General features: G+C 35.1%; 3 protein-coding genes across 3 annotated transcripts; 2 read left to right on the top strand and 1 right to left on the bottom strand.

The window, feature by feature from the left end:
- Positions 1 to 3,345: 3,345 nt before the first annotated feature.
- On the top strand, positions 3,346 to 5,593 carry LOC102613700 (protein SRG1). Its single transcript, XM_006467497.3, has 4 exons — positions 3,346 to 3,742; positions 3,896 to 4,137; positions 4,233 to 4,557; positions 5,167 to 5,593. Exons 1-4 carry the CDS (start codon positions 3,464 to 3,466, stop codon positions 5,425 to 5,427), a joined length of 1,107 nt encoding a protein of 368 aa, XP_006467560.1. The 5' UTR covers positions 3,346 to 3,463; the 3' UTR covers positions 5,428 to 5,593.
- Positions 5,594 to 6,298: 705 nt separating this feature from the next.
- Positions 6,299 to 8,447, top strand: LOC102614001 (eukaryotic translation initiation factor 4E-1-like). Its single transcript, XM_006467498.4, has 5 exons — positions 6,299 to 6,624; positions 7,117 to 7,282; positions 7,384 to 7,509; positions 8,025 to 8,090; positions 8,213 to 8,447. The coding sequence occupies exons 1-5, from the start codon at positions 6,356 to 6,358 to the stop codon at positions 8,258 to 8,260; spliced, it is 675 nt and encodes a 224-aa protein (XP_006467561.1). The 5' UTR covers positions 6,299 to 6,355; the 3' UTR covers positions 8,261 to 8,447.
- A 484-nt stretch (positions 8,448 to 8,931) lies between these two features.
- LOC102614300 (transcription factor GTE12) lies at positions 8,932 to 13,165 on the bottom strand. Its single transcript, XM_006467499.4, has 11 exons — positions 12,893 to 13,165; positions 11,206 to 12,169; positions 11,017 to 11,080; positions 10,802 to 10,945; positions 10,639 to 10,700; positions 10,473 to 10,533; positions 10,301 to 10,384; positions 9,998 to 10,119; positions 9,833 to 9,899; positions 9,464 to 9,585; positions 8,932 to 9,377 (listed from the first exon to the last, which is right to left on the bottom strand). The coding sequence occupies exons 2-11, from the start codon at positions 12,019 to 12,021 to the stop codon at positions 9,126 to 9,128; spliced, it is 1,794 nt and encodes a 597-aa protein (XP_006467562.1). The 5' UTR covers positions 12,022 to 12,169; positions 12,893 to 13,165; the 3' UTR covers positions 8,932 to 9,125.
- Positions 13,166 to 13,396: the final 231 nt, after the last annotated feature.

Below are 13,396 nucleotides of genomic sequence, written 5' to 3'. Positions count from 1 at the left end.
TCATTTGAATGCTTGGATCAGTCCTTTAATTATTAGGAAAATCTATAGAGTTGAGTTTTTTTTTTCCTATCATTTTCTCATAATCTTATTTATTTTGTATAATCATTAATCAGCGGTGGCTATCAACTATAAAATAATTATGTTAATCATATATTTAGTTAAATATGATCATAATGAAAATAATAAAGTACTGAATATAATAAATAATTTTTAACTTATATGTTATTATTTAATGATATAAGAATAATGATGGTGTGCCGTGGATATCAGGATGGTAAATGAGACATTAGAATATTATAATGATCTTATTCCTGCAATTACTTTTGATGGATATTTTATTATCTTTCTTATTTGTTTATTTTGATACAAATTATATAATTTAATTGTTACCAATGCATTTTAGTCTTAAATTTTCTTTCTAAAAAATTATTGATCTCTTATTATTGAGATTTCGAATTCATGACGGATCTAGGAGCAAATTTATATTTTAATTTTTCTTTTTAGATTTGGAGCAGACATGGATATTTATTTTTTGTTTCAGATCTAGATATGGAGCAAAAATATAGATCTATGACGGATTTGAAGTAGCTACAGATCTTAATTTTTATTATAAATCTGGATCTGAAGCAGAGTAGATCCAATCCGTATATGCTCCATTGCCATCCCTATTATATGATCAACATTTTTTCTGCACTTGGCTTGTTACCTTTGATTTTAGTTAGTTTTTCGAAGGATTTAAAAGTAATCTAATCTTTCTGATAACTATTCTGAAAAGATCAATGAAGTTTGAGAATTTGATTTACAGTTGCTTTTTTAATATTCTTAATTTACAAGAGGAAAGTTATAATCTCGACGCTAATAATAATAATTGTCAAAGAATCAAAGAAGATTAGAATAGTTATTGTATGGGAAAAACATTTTGATGGAGTTTTATTTCTTCCAAGCCCACATGATAGAAGAAGTATCAAAACAATATTTGAAGTCTAAACGCTTTTGCCTTCTTGAGTTCCAATCTTTATGTTATGTCATGCTTTGTTTATTATTATTATTATTTTCCTTGCTTCTCCTTCTCTCCTTCGCCATGTTTTTACTTCCGTTCTCGATGAAAAAACTTCATTCTGTGTGCGACAATACTTTTGGTTTTATGAATTTCGAAAAGAAATATAATAACAATTGTACTGATGATGAGCGCCAATACATACACGAAGATTTCGTATTTTTCCTTCTAAATTTTAACGAACTAAACTTTTAGTGGTAAATTATTTAGATTTACTTTTCTGTTAGTGGATTGAGTTTGGAATGAAAATAGATAGTTTATGGATTTACTTTTCTGAGGCTTAAACCTTAATTTCAAATCTTACAAGTCACTAAAATAAAATTTTAATTAACTTCTTAAAATTACTTATGAATTCCACAACAATTATAATCCAAACAGATGAGTCCTATATTCATCTATTGCATAACAAATCTCATAACTAATAAATTTAATTTTCTACTATCCAATAGATAAATGTTATACCGAGACTCAAGTTAGAACTTAACTATTGGAGTCTCTAACATTACTCTAATCCCAAACATTTCCATCATTTAGTTTAGGTGAAATAATTTCTTAAAACCATATTAACTTAATCTCAAATTTTAAACATAAAATCTCACATGAACCTCGTACATAGACGAGCATTAAATAAAAGTGCAGAAAATTAAAACATAAAAAACACAGAGTATGTACATAATTTATTATGCATTTTTCACTCTAACTTGCTCACTCGTTAGGATTTTAAATAGTCACCGCTCTTTGTATTATTTAAAGTAAAAATATGCTTAAAAAAGAAAACATTACTTAGCTGGCTGAAGCAGCCTAATATAACTAAACTTTTAGATCTACATGGTCAGATAGACCTTTCTAATTCAATCTTTGTCCAAATTAATTTCATATAACATTTTATTAAAGCAACGCTGTGCTAAATATTATTAATCAAGGGAAAAAAAACTTGTTTATATGTTTTCTCTGCAAGCAAGAGGAATAATCAATGCTATCATAGACGTGGCTCGTCCGGCTAGTAAAAAACAATTGGTGCAAAATAGTCAAACCACATAAAATAACTTTATTAACTTTAAAAATATCCGCTTCGAATTAGGCACGTTTTTAGCTCAGTCACTTGTACTGCCTTTAGAATAGGATTGCATTTCTTTGACTTGATAACAAGCTTGGGAGAAAATGTCATCCTTCACGTGATCTCAACTCGTTCAATGTATAATTTTTTTTTCAAACGTCTTTTTGATATTCTTGGAAACAAGTGGGTAGTTTTTTTTACTGCGTTTCTTTCTATAAAATTGATACAACTAATTAGATTCAAAACTTTCCACACTCTGGTTTTCGCCCATAGATTTTTGAAAGAGATAATGAAAATTTTTATTATAATTTGATTGGTCTATCCGTCATGCCTTTTTTTTTTTTTTTTCCCTTTCTGGTCATTCGGGGGGCCTGTTCATTCAGCGTTGATGTTTCATACTACGTACATTAGATATTTATTTTAATTTAACAATCTTAATTCACTCTTCTTATAAGACAACATTATTTTGTTTAAGTGAACCTACTAAAGGAAGGAAATGTTTATTAAATTAAAAGGAATAAGAAAAAGGAGCAAAAAGTCCGGAGCACTTATGATTGGTAACCCTAAAAAAATTGACTACTAAAATTAAAATTAATTTCCCTTTTGGTGGAAGATTTGATTCTCCTTATGCTATTGTTGGAGTTTATTTTAACTAATTTTCTGTGATGCACTTTATTTATGAGTTTGTATTATGTTGAGTTTTAGTTATGAATTTCTGTTGGGCTTATGCATATATTTGTGTAATTTAGATTAGGGGTGGGCTAATTCAAGTTCGGATTGGATTCGAATAAACTCGATCAAATTTTGGGTTAATTAGATTTAAAAAAAAAAAAGTAATCCAAACTCAACATATATTTGCTATCAGTTCAGATTGGATCATATCAGATTTGACTCAATCTGACCACGATTCGATCCAATTGAGTCCACTAAAATTCAACTCGATTGGGTTAGATTATTCATCCACATTTGATTCATATCCGAATATTTTGAATTGGATTGAATTAGATTATTTGTGCACCCTAATTTACTTAAAAAAATACACTTCTTGGGCTAGCTTCAATTTCTTTTTTTCTTTTTTAATAAAATTCTCCGCTTATGTTTCCATTTTGTACTTGCCTCAGGAGAGCATCCTCAGCGGGCACTGTAAAATTTATTTTTATTTAATTTTATAATTAATAAAAATCAAAGTCTCTGTGTGTGAGTGTGTATATATATATGGGTGCGTGTAATTCTTGATTACTCTCAAATATGTTAGAAGATTTAGTTTTTAAAACTGTGCATATATATTAAAACCTCCTCGATTAGATTTCCTAATAAATAATTCGGAAGCACCGAATTCTGTGAATGATATGGCATCATCTTCAGAGTCAGCTGCAGGTCTTGAAGGCTCAGAATCCTCCATACCAAGTGTTCAGGAACTGATGATAAAAAACCCCGATAAGCTCACGGTGCCGCAGTGCTTCCTTCGTGCAGATCAAGAGCCACCAAACTTCTCGAATGGAGGAACCCATCACTTTCCCTCCATCCCAGTTCCTACTATTGACCTGGAATGTTTGCTTTCCGAGGAAGACACAAACTCTCAACTGGACAACTTACGTGCTATTTGCAAAGAATGGGGCATCTTTCAGGTAATAGATATAATTTTTTTTTGTAAAAATAAAAGTAAAAGCACAAATAAATAATTATTAACCAAAAAAAAAAAAAAACAGCCGAATCTTATTAACTATATATTTACAGCACGTTATGATTTTTGTATGTATATATGTTCGTACGTATTCTAGTTGGTGAACCATGGAATTGGGTCTTCACTGCTGGAAAAGCTGAAGCATGATATGGTTGAATTTTACAAGCTTCCAATAGAAGAGAAAATGAGATACCAGAGAAAGCCAGGTGATGCTGAAGGCTACGGAAGCGTGGCCGGATCAGATGGAATACTTGATTGGGGAGACAGGTTCTATACGGTAACAAACCCACTTCATCAAAGGAAATCACACCTATTTCCAGAGCTCCCTCCATCCTTAAGGTTAATATAATTCTCTCTCACTAGCTAGCTAGCCAGCTAATTAATCAATTTAACAGAGATTAATTAATTAGTTCGTTAATAATCGACATATGCAGGAAAACTTTAGAGTCATACGTCCAGGAATTACAAAAACTTTCCATGGAACTTCTTGGAGCGATGGGAAAGGCTCTGAAGATGGACGCCAAAGAAATGGAAGAAATGTTTGAAGATGGGAGGCAATCGGTGAGGATGGCTTACTATCCTCCATGCCCGACACCGGGTCAGGTTATGGGGCTTGCACCTCACTCTGATGCCAGTGGCATCACTATCCTTCACCAAGTTAATGGAGTTGATGGTCTTGAGATTAAAAAAGATGGGGTCTGGATTCCTGCTCACATCCTCCCCGATGCTCTTCTTGTCAATGTCGGTGATATTCTTGAGGTAAATTACTTTATTCATTTGTCAGTTTCAATTTTTCTCCATTCCTATTTGCTCCAGACAGGACAAATTAATATTATAACCAAATTCCTGGTTTAAGAATTGTGTGCGCATTCACGTTTCACTTTAGGTCCAATTGGTTTGAGCCTCGATGGTATGTATGTCAAATTTTTTTCTTTTTTCTTTAAAAAAAAAAACGTGTCCATTGAAACTTTTAGTCTACTTCTTTTAAACTTTAATTTTAGGCCCTTGCTTTTGTAGATTTTTTATTATTGCTTATTGAATTTTGTTGTTCTTCTTTTCGCCCGACTAGTTCCGCCACTATCTGTATGCGTTCATGTACATCCCATCCCATCCATCAAATGAAACTACACCTGTCATATATGTTACTAGCGACATATAGTATTTATTAATTCCAATATATCAAACTTTTTTTTTTTTGTTTTTGTTTTTATCGTTAATTTCTTATCAATTTATATTATATACCATCCGTACACAAATTGAGTGTATTGTATATGATGTATTATTTTATTACTAATTTAAATGTCAACGTGGTGCAAGTTGTATTCTATTTCTCTAATCACATTATATGTGATTAATTTAAATTTACAGATTATGAGCAACGGAGTTTATCGCAGCGTCGAGCACAGGGCAACAGTCAATTCAGTGAAAGAGAGGATCTCCATTGCCTTTTTCGTCAGCCCCAAATTTGATGCACAAGTTGGACCAGCAACCAGCCTCATAAGCCCTGAGAATCCACCATTATTTATAAGAGTAGGGATGGAAGAATTCGTCAAAACCTTCTTCTCCCATAAGCTCAATGAAAAATCATACCTCGAGTGCATGAAAATTGATAATAGTAGAGGCAGCTGAGCAAAATTCTACGAATGCTAGCTGTTTGGCAATAAGAGATCTCTTATGTGGAATGACTTTTGGGGTTCCATATGATATTTGTGTCCCGGGCCTGTTGTGTGTAATGTCTGCTTCTAAATGGATTGCATTATGAATTTTATGTTAAAGAATTATTGCACTTTGGAAACACTTTATGTTAAAGAATTTTGATGGGAAATAAATTAGAATAAATCTAACATAATTATTATGAACAAAGAGAAACTTCACAATGCATTTTTCCCCCAAAAAATAAAAAAATTAACGCACTCCATAATGTTCCTTGGCTCATACCAGCCGTTTGATTTTGTCCCTATAAATCCAACGATGCCACAAGAAGCCGACAAAACCGGGGTAACTTAGTCGCGGCCGGGGGCCCTAATAATGTTCTTTGGCCAGTTTAATTTTCAAATTATTTATTTTTCTTCATATGTTCATTGTTGTGCTTGCCCAATATCATTCTCAAAGGGTCCAGTTACCAGTGGTTGCTATGGATCATCCTCAAGATTTATTTAAGAAATTAAAATGTGTTTATCACACGTTGTAGCTTTATGGCTTTCAAGAAAATTATTTTAGAGGACTAGTTACTGATTTAAAGATAAGAAACAATTCTCAGAAATAACGTATACAATGGGAACAAAAAGTAAGTATAGAGAGATCCGAGAAATTTTTATTGATGAAATTAAAATTAAAGAGAATTAAAGGGGTATCTTCCCATAAATGTTTTAGCGTTTAATACATTTTGAAGAGAACTAAAGTAACGACAAAACATCGACAAAGCGTAAACTAAAAAGTGCACCGCCCGAACCGCTTGACAGACCCGACCCACAAGATAAAGAGGGATATATTTCCCTCTCATAGTCCCGAGGCAAAATAAGAGCCGGAAACAAAAAAGCAGAAGCCACGAGAGGAAATGGCTGGAGAGAGCGATAACCCAAGAACTGAAGACCAAACAAACACCAAAAACCCTAACCCTAGCGAAGAAGAGGAGCTGGAGGAAGGCGAGATCGTTGGCGACGATGAGCCCTCGAAGAATTCAACCGCCGTGATGCAACAGCCGCATCCTCTCGAACACTCTTGGACCTTCTGGTTCGATAACCCTTTTGCCAAATCAAAACAAGCCACGTGGGGTAGCTCCATGCGCTCCATCTACACCTTCTCCTCCGTTGAAGAGTTCTGGAGGTAAAATTTTTTTATTTTATTTTTTTCTTGTGCGATTTGTTAGGTTTTTGAGATAATTTAGGAAAGACTAAAAGTTTTCTCTGTTTTCTGATGTCAATGAATGTTCTTTGTTTAGATTATGTGAAAGTTTGATGGAAATTGAAGGGAAATTCTGGTTCTTTTCCCTAAAGAATCAATCTTTGCGAGATGTCGTCATAATTTTAGCCTTTTTATTTTTTGGATTTAATTTTCTTTTTGGTCCGTCCTTACTGCTTGAAGGATTGATCTTTGAGTGGCACCATTAATAACGCAATTGAACTTTGGAGAAAGATTCATTGGTAAATTTTACATGCTTTTGAACTCTGTTATAGGGATTGTTTATCATGAAATTTCTAATGTGTTCACTTTTCTTTGCTTTATTGTTTTGAATGGCTTGTTGTTAGTTGTCGTTCTTTGTTTGTTTATCCTGTAAATGGTTCTTAAAAGTTTTCATTCAAGTTTTTCTGCATTCAGCCTTTACAACAATATACATCATCCGAGCAAGTTGGCTGTGGGAGCAGACTTTTATTGTTTCAAGAATAAGATTGAGCCAAAATGGGAGGACCCAGTTTGTGCTAATGGCGGGAAGTGGACTGTCATCTTTCCTAAAGGAAAATCTGATACTTCTTGGCTGTATACGGTATGTCTTGACTCAATGAGTGGGTTTGTTTGTTTATGTTGGTTTATCAGCCTAATATTAAATACCAAGTATGGGTTTAAATTTGTACATGTACTTGGTAGTTGCTGGCAATGATTGGAGAACAGTTTGATCATGGAGATGAAATCTGTGGAGCAGTTGTAAATGTTAGAGCTAGGCAGGAAAAGATATCTCTGTGGACCAAGAATGCTTCAAATGAAGCTGCTCAGGTAACTTATTAATCAAACAGCTACAGTTCCCATAGTAATGCGGAAAATTATGCTAGAAAGTTAACGACTTTGTATGGGGGTAGAATTTTAGATGAAGATGTTAGATGTTTTGCACGCAATTTATCCCATACTGTGCACTCTAATCCGTCCTTGCACCTGCCTCCGTCCTCCATATTAACAGTACTTATTATAATGTCCGCTTAAATAAGTTAAACAGCATCTATGTTGATTAATTATCCTTTACTTGACAGAGAGAGGAAGTTCAGTTTTCTTTCCTATTCTAATTTGATGACATGTATGTAAGACTCAATAGTAATTTGTCATGGCCTGTTTTTTTTTCAACTCTTTCCTTGTCTTGTGTTGTAACATATCAGTGGTAGATGATTCATGTCTTTACTACATGATCAGGTCCTTGAAACTGCTTGGGCATTTCAATATATCCCTTTTTAATTTGTACCTGTTACTTTGATTCTGACTGTATAATCTTCACAATAACATTAAATATCTTGTTGCAGATGAGCATTGGGAAACAGTGGAAGGAGTTGCTTGATTATAGTGACACCATAGGGTTCATCTTTCATGTAAGGATTTGTTGTTATTATTTTTGTCCATTGTTAATGTTTGCCCTAAATTGTGCAGCTTAGTTTATCAAGGATTAGGGACCACACAATAAATAGCTTATGGCTGTGGTTTTCTTTTTCAGGAGGATGCAAAGCATGACAACAGGTCAAAGAATCGCTACACAACATAAACTGTACAGAGTTTTGCAGTGTAGTCCCAGGAAATGCATTGTATTTTCTGGATGACAGTAGGCTTGTTAGTTGTTATAGAGCTCTGAAACATTTTGCCATTTCCTGTTTTCTGTACTAATACCCTCTTAAAAGGTTCTTTAAAGCACTAGCTGATTTTACCTTTGCAATATATTTGAAGTTTGTTTCTTCTGGTTTTCCCAGTTTTTTCGGTTGATATAGAACTCTTCAGAGATAACCAAGCTCAATAATTTAACTGCACTCTAGAGCTAGAATTCCCGTAGTTCTAAGAAATTTCATTTCAGATCATACACTATTTCAAGCACTATTCTAGGAGATTTCATTTTGCATCATTAGAAGTTGATCAAATCGCAATCAAAATTTTACCACATTTGAAACTTTGGGGGAAGTTATACATTTGTGTATTGGTAAAGACCATTCTCCGTCTCAAAGAAGGATAGAGAAAATCTAAAATAACAAATTGTTTTAAAAGATCACACTTTTCCTGCATGTTTAGTGGCAAAATAACGGCCCGTCAGAGAAGTAACACCGAGATGTAAATACTGAAAGCGGAAGAACCATAATATTTTTCTTGATAAAAAATCTGGAGAGCACGATTTAAGCCTACCCTTGATATTTACGATTTAAAAGTTTGAAGAGGGGTAGAGTGATGTACGATTTAAGCCAGTAGCTTACGCCTATATTAATCTGTATAAATACTTGTTTTTCGTTACAAAGTTCCGATATCCTATCTGGAAAATCATATTCATTTACAGCTAACATCTCTCTTCCTCACTATCAAGTATTAACAAGAGGCTGGAACATTAGGGTTGAAAAAATAGTAACAATATTTAAGGTACGTTTAATTCATGAAAAAATTTCTCCCTCCTCGCCATCCCCATCCAGATTCAATATCTCCTCATCCTCATCTTCTACCAAATAATCACTTTTCATAAACAAGCCAATCCGTTCCAGTGGGTTCTTAAAATGGGCTTCCTTGAATGCCCTTTTTTGTGCTTCGGACCCATTTAGCAGGTGAGGGGACAAGCAACATCCACTCAACATTTCAAGCTCCTTTAGAATCTCCAGGTTGTGTTCAATCTCAACAGTTCTTTCCATCTGAAGGGGGAAGATAAATAGCAAAGGTGACAACACTCCCCAACCAAATCTATATGCTGAAAAGCAATGCACATCAAAGGTTTTACCTTCTGCAATGCAACTCGAGCTGCTTCTCTTTCCTTCTCCCTTTGCTTTTTCAACTCAATCTCTGCCTTCATTCGTGAGGCAGCTTCGGCAGCCTTGATTTGGGCTTCAATCCTAGCTTTCTCTGCAAAACATGACCACCACCAAATTAGGGGATTGTATATAAAAGCAGAGAAACATAAGAACAAAGCCTTGCACAACTCGAAACAATCCAACAGAGAACAGGATTTTCATACATTCTAAAAAATGTAACATTTCAGCAAAAACATACAAGTATGGAACAGAAAAAAAAATTCATATTTCAAACTCAACAGAAAAAAAAAGTGCAAGAAGTTTTATTGCATAAAATCAGTGACAAGTTGCTTAATCACCTTCCCGCTGCCTTTGTTCTAATCTTTCCTTCTCCTGCTGCAGCTTCACTGGATCAGCTTTATCACCCTTTAAATCAAAGAAAACACTGGTCTATAAATAACAGTTGACACTAAAACACCACAAAACTTGGAAGCCACATAAAATAATGGCTAGAAAAGGCTTACATGATCCAGCAGTGTCCTCTGTTGAGCTTTCAAAATTGTGTCTGCAAAACGACTCTTTAACATCGCAGCACGAAGAGCCTTCTTTGGTGACATTTGTACATCAAGAAGTGGAGTTGTCCATTCTAAACCAAAGAAACAAACACAAAAGTTAAACACTAACATCATCCACTACTACAATTATATATTGACACGGGAGTTGTTCATATTGAAACCAACCCAAGAAGTCAAAACCAATTTCACCACTTGGATAGGCATCAGTTAGCATAAAATTTAGGCATCATAGTCACAAGAGAGTAAACAGACCTTCAGCAGAAGCAGAGTCTGTGGCAGGAGGTGTAAGCTGAGAACTTGGACATAAATTCCCATCATCCAAAGCACTTACGGCTCCTTCATATCATTCCGACAGCATGCCAATGCTCAGAACAAGATATAAGTGCAACAATAACACATACTTTAAATGAGTATATATCCTCACCATCGGAATCCGGATCTGACTTGCTCATCTGTGATGTTGACGTGCTTTTTACTTGACAATCCTAAATTTACATATAACGTTCCAATTACACATTACAAAGGATGAGGATTGTTCACGGTAGCTCTGAAAAATGTTATTTAAAATTATCAGTACCCATCATACATACCGGTTTAGAAGCATCAGTGCTACAAGCACGATCTCCACCCAATGATCTTTCCGAAGTGATATCTAAAATAAAGCGAAGGATATAATGACCATCTACAACAAACTATGAACTGACCATCTACAACAAACTATGAACAGAATAACAAAACAGGAAGATCAACTACCTGACGATGCATGAGTTGAATCACTAGGCAAGTTGCATCCACATGTAGCGCTGCCACATTTACCACAACTTTTGCAGGCAACGGGGCTCAATGGTGGCTTAGCATTGACAATGTTGCAAGCAAGTCTACCACCATCATTGGTGCCTATAAGACACATTGCAAATTAGCTCCTGTAAACAGCCACAAAGCAAAAACTTTACCCCGCCATTGCATACCTTTGTGTAAGTTTTTTATAACCAGCTTGCTTGAAAAGTTCTGTGCTGGTTTGGCCCGCTCAACCTTAGAACAAAATATAAAAAAGTCAGGGCACCATCCCAATGCAGAATACTAAGAATATATGAAACATATAGTATAAAAGCACGCATAGCTGCCATTATATCGCCTATGGAATGGATATTACTTACTTCAACAGCTCTTGCACAATATGAACTCCTTGCAGCCTTTTCTTCAGACATCTTTGATTTCTTGGACGAGAGAGTACTATGCAAGGGAGGTGTTTTCGGACAATTCTGCCTTGTGTCATTCACTTCCATCATTTTTCCACTCAAGATTTTCCCCAGCCCAGCTTTTGGGACTTCAGAGCTCCATTTTTCCTCCAAGGATTTCCATTTTATATCAAAGAGATTGTTTAACTCCTGTGCCATCTTATGAACATTATTCTCAGGAGGATTATAAAGCATGGCATTAGAAAAAGTCAGTCTGACATCAGCCACAAACTCATCAGATACAGAGTACAAATTCCTGTCCAGTCTAGTTTTTACTGTGCCCAAATCCATGGGCTTAGATATGATCGAGAAGTAATCAGGGATGTCCAACTTCATGGGATCCACTGGCCGATTAAAAACCCAGCCAGCTGGATGCATCATCAGTGACTTCAAAATGACAGAACACTGATGAGTTACACCACGATCCATCTTCGGCCTCTTATCCTTTGGACCCTCAATTACTTCCTGGGCTTGACGCTTGTTAAAAGGTAGAATAGACGATCTTTCCTTTGAGTGCTCAGAAGCAATCATCTTTTTTCCACCAGATGAACGATATGGTTTACTCATCATCAATTGATTACTTTCTGCCACAGAAGAACTGTGGCGCCAATTTTCAACGTGAGATTGCTGCTGGCCATATTCACATGGTTGCGACCCAGGAACGGCTTCAATTCTCTGGCTCCCAAATTTAATCTTTAACTTCTTCTTAGTTATTACAGCTTCAGTAGCAATCATGGTGAGAAGCTGCAAATACCGAAGGAAGAAGCCTCGATGCTTACGAGTTGTCAAGCAATATAAAAACTGACCTCCTCAAACAGTGCACTGAGTAAGGCAGTGTCCTCCAAAAAGAACAATAACATGCATGGATAACTCAGCAAGACTCCTGTTACAAATTTTACAACAGATAAGCATCTCAAGAGCCATTAGATGCAGAATCATATGATTATGGCGAAGAATGTTATCAGTACACTCTGGGTTCTGAAAAGAGACACTCAGGAAATGAGATTGCACCTCAAATTCACTGGTAATATTAACAGTGGCTAAAGTAGATCAAAGCCCAAAGTTTAATTTAGTGAAGAACCATAAATCTAACAACTCAATTTCACCAAACCCAAAGAATCAAACAGAAGGGAAAGTGCTACGTTTTGGTAGACCATTCGCACCCAAATTCTCTAAAAATACAACAGGTCGAAATAGATCAAAGCCCAATAGAAAAATAAGAAATAACACCGCCCAAAACTTATTTTAACAATAATAATAAATCTTGCAACTCAATTTCACCAAATCCAAGTATCAAACAGAAGGGAAAAATAAACTAGGGTTTCGCGTCCCTCCAACAACAGTCAACAATAAGTGAGTAAAAAAAAAACCTCCAAATTCGACACCAACCCATATAAATTAACATATCAAATATCAAGAGTATACCAAAAGTGCGTATATTTATACACTCAATCAAGATATCAGAACTCGCAAACTTCGATTTCTTCAATTCGAAACTCGGAAACGCACTAAATCATAAGAGTGATCAAAATTACGCGTAAAACGATTAAAAATAAAGAGAAAAAGTTGTGATATAGCTAGGGTTAAGCGTTTTGAAAGAACTTACCCAAACCGAATCGAAGCACCGTCGGCGAAAGTCGTCAACTTCAACAAATCGATCAAATCGATCGGTGAAATAAGAATCCCTCAGATGAGAGGCTTTGGGTTTTGGGTTTTCGAGAGAAAGAAGGGGATAGTGAAGCAGTAGTACCAGTAAAGCGAGGCTTGCCCTTCTAGGGTTTTTGGTTTTGGCTTCAGTGTTGACGCGCTGATTTACTCGGCTTGGTCTCCCAATTTACTTACTTCCCCAATTGCGAGGTCTGTACAGCTGGAAGAAAGGCGAGCGAATGAAATTACTTTATCGCCCTTTTATTGGGTGGTTAAATTGAGAGATTTTTTTTATATTAGTCAAAGAGAAATATCTAACTCCCACCAAAAAAACAAAAGAAATCTAACTACACCTTCCATTCCTGTGTTTGTATTTATTTTGATCCGGTTACGTGACGAAAAAAAATTGTACTCTAGAAAATATTCTAAACACTGTTTTATAAATCTATTTAATATGTTTATT

This window comes from Citrus sinensis, chromosome 2 (genome assembly GCF_022201045.2).
Source record: "Citrus sinensis cultivar Valencia sweet orange chromosome 2, DVS_A1.0, whole genome shotgun sequence".
Classification (NCBI taxonomy): domain Eukaryota; kingdom Viridiplantae; phylum Streptophyta; class Magnoliopsida; order Sapindales; family Rutaceae; genus Citrus; species Citrus sinensis.
The sequence above is the reverse complement of the archived record's forward strand: the minus strand, read 5'-3'. Positions and strand labels throughout refer to the sequence as shown.

Bases quoted from the DNA above. Each gene is read 5' to 3' on its own strand.
- LOC102613700 (XM_006467497.3), top strand. From the start codon at position 3,464: ATGGCATCATCTTCAGAGTCAGCTGCAGGTCTTGAAGGCTCAGAATCC. The intron at 4,138-4,232 runs GTTAATATAATT...CGACATATGCAG, and splicing joins GAGCTCCCTCCATCCTTAAG to GAAAACTTTAGAGTCATACG. The intron at 4,558-5,166 runs GTAAATTACTTT...TTAAATTTACAG, and splicing joins ATGTCGGTGATATTCTTGAG to ATTATGAGCAACGGAGTTTA.
- LOC102614001 (XM_006467498.4), top strand. From the start codon at position 6,356: ATGGCTGGAGAGAGCGATAACCCAAGAACTGAAGACCAAACAAACACC. The intron at 6,625-7,116 runs GTAAAATTTTTT...TTCTGCATTCAG, and splicing joins TCCGTTGAAGAGTTCTGGAG to CCTTTACAACAATATACATC. The intron at 7,283-7,383 runs GTATGTCTTGAC...TGTACTTGGTAG, and splicing joins ATACTTCTTGGCTGTATACG to TTGCTGGCAATGATTGGAGA.
- LOC102614300 (XM_006467499.4), bottom strand. From the start codon at position 12,021: ATGATTGCTACTGAAGCTGTAATAACTAAGAAGAAGTTAAAGATTAAA. The intron at 11,081-11,205 runs GTAAGTAATATC...TTTTGTTCTAAG, and splicing joins ATTGTGCAAGAGCTGTTGAA to GTTGAGCGGGCCAAACCAGC. The intron at 9,900-9,997 runs GTAAGCCTTTTC...TTTGATTTAAAG, and splicing joins AGAGGACACTGCTGGATCAT to GGTGATAAAGCTGATCCAGT.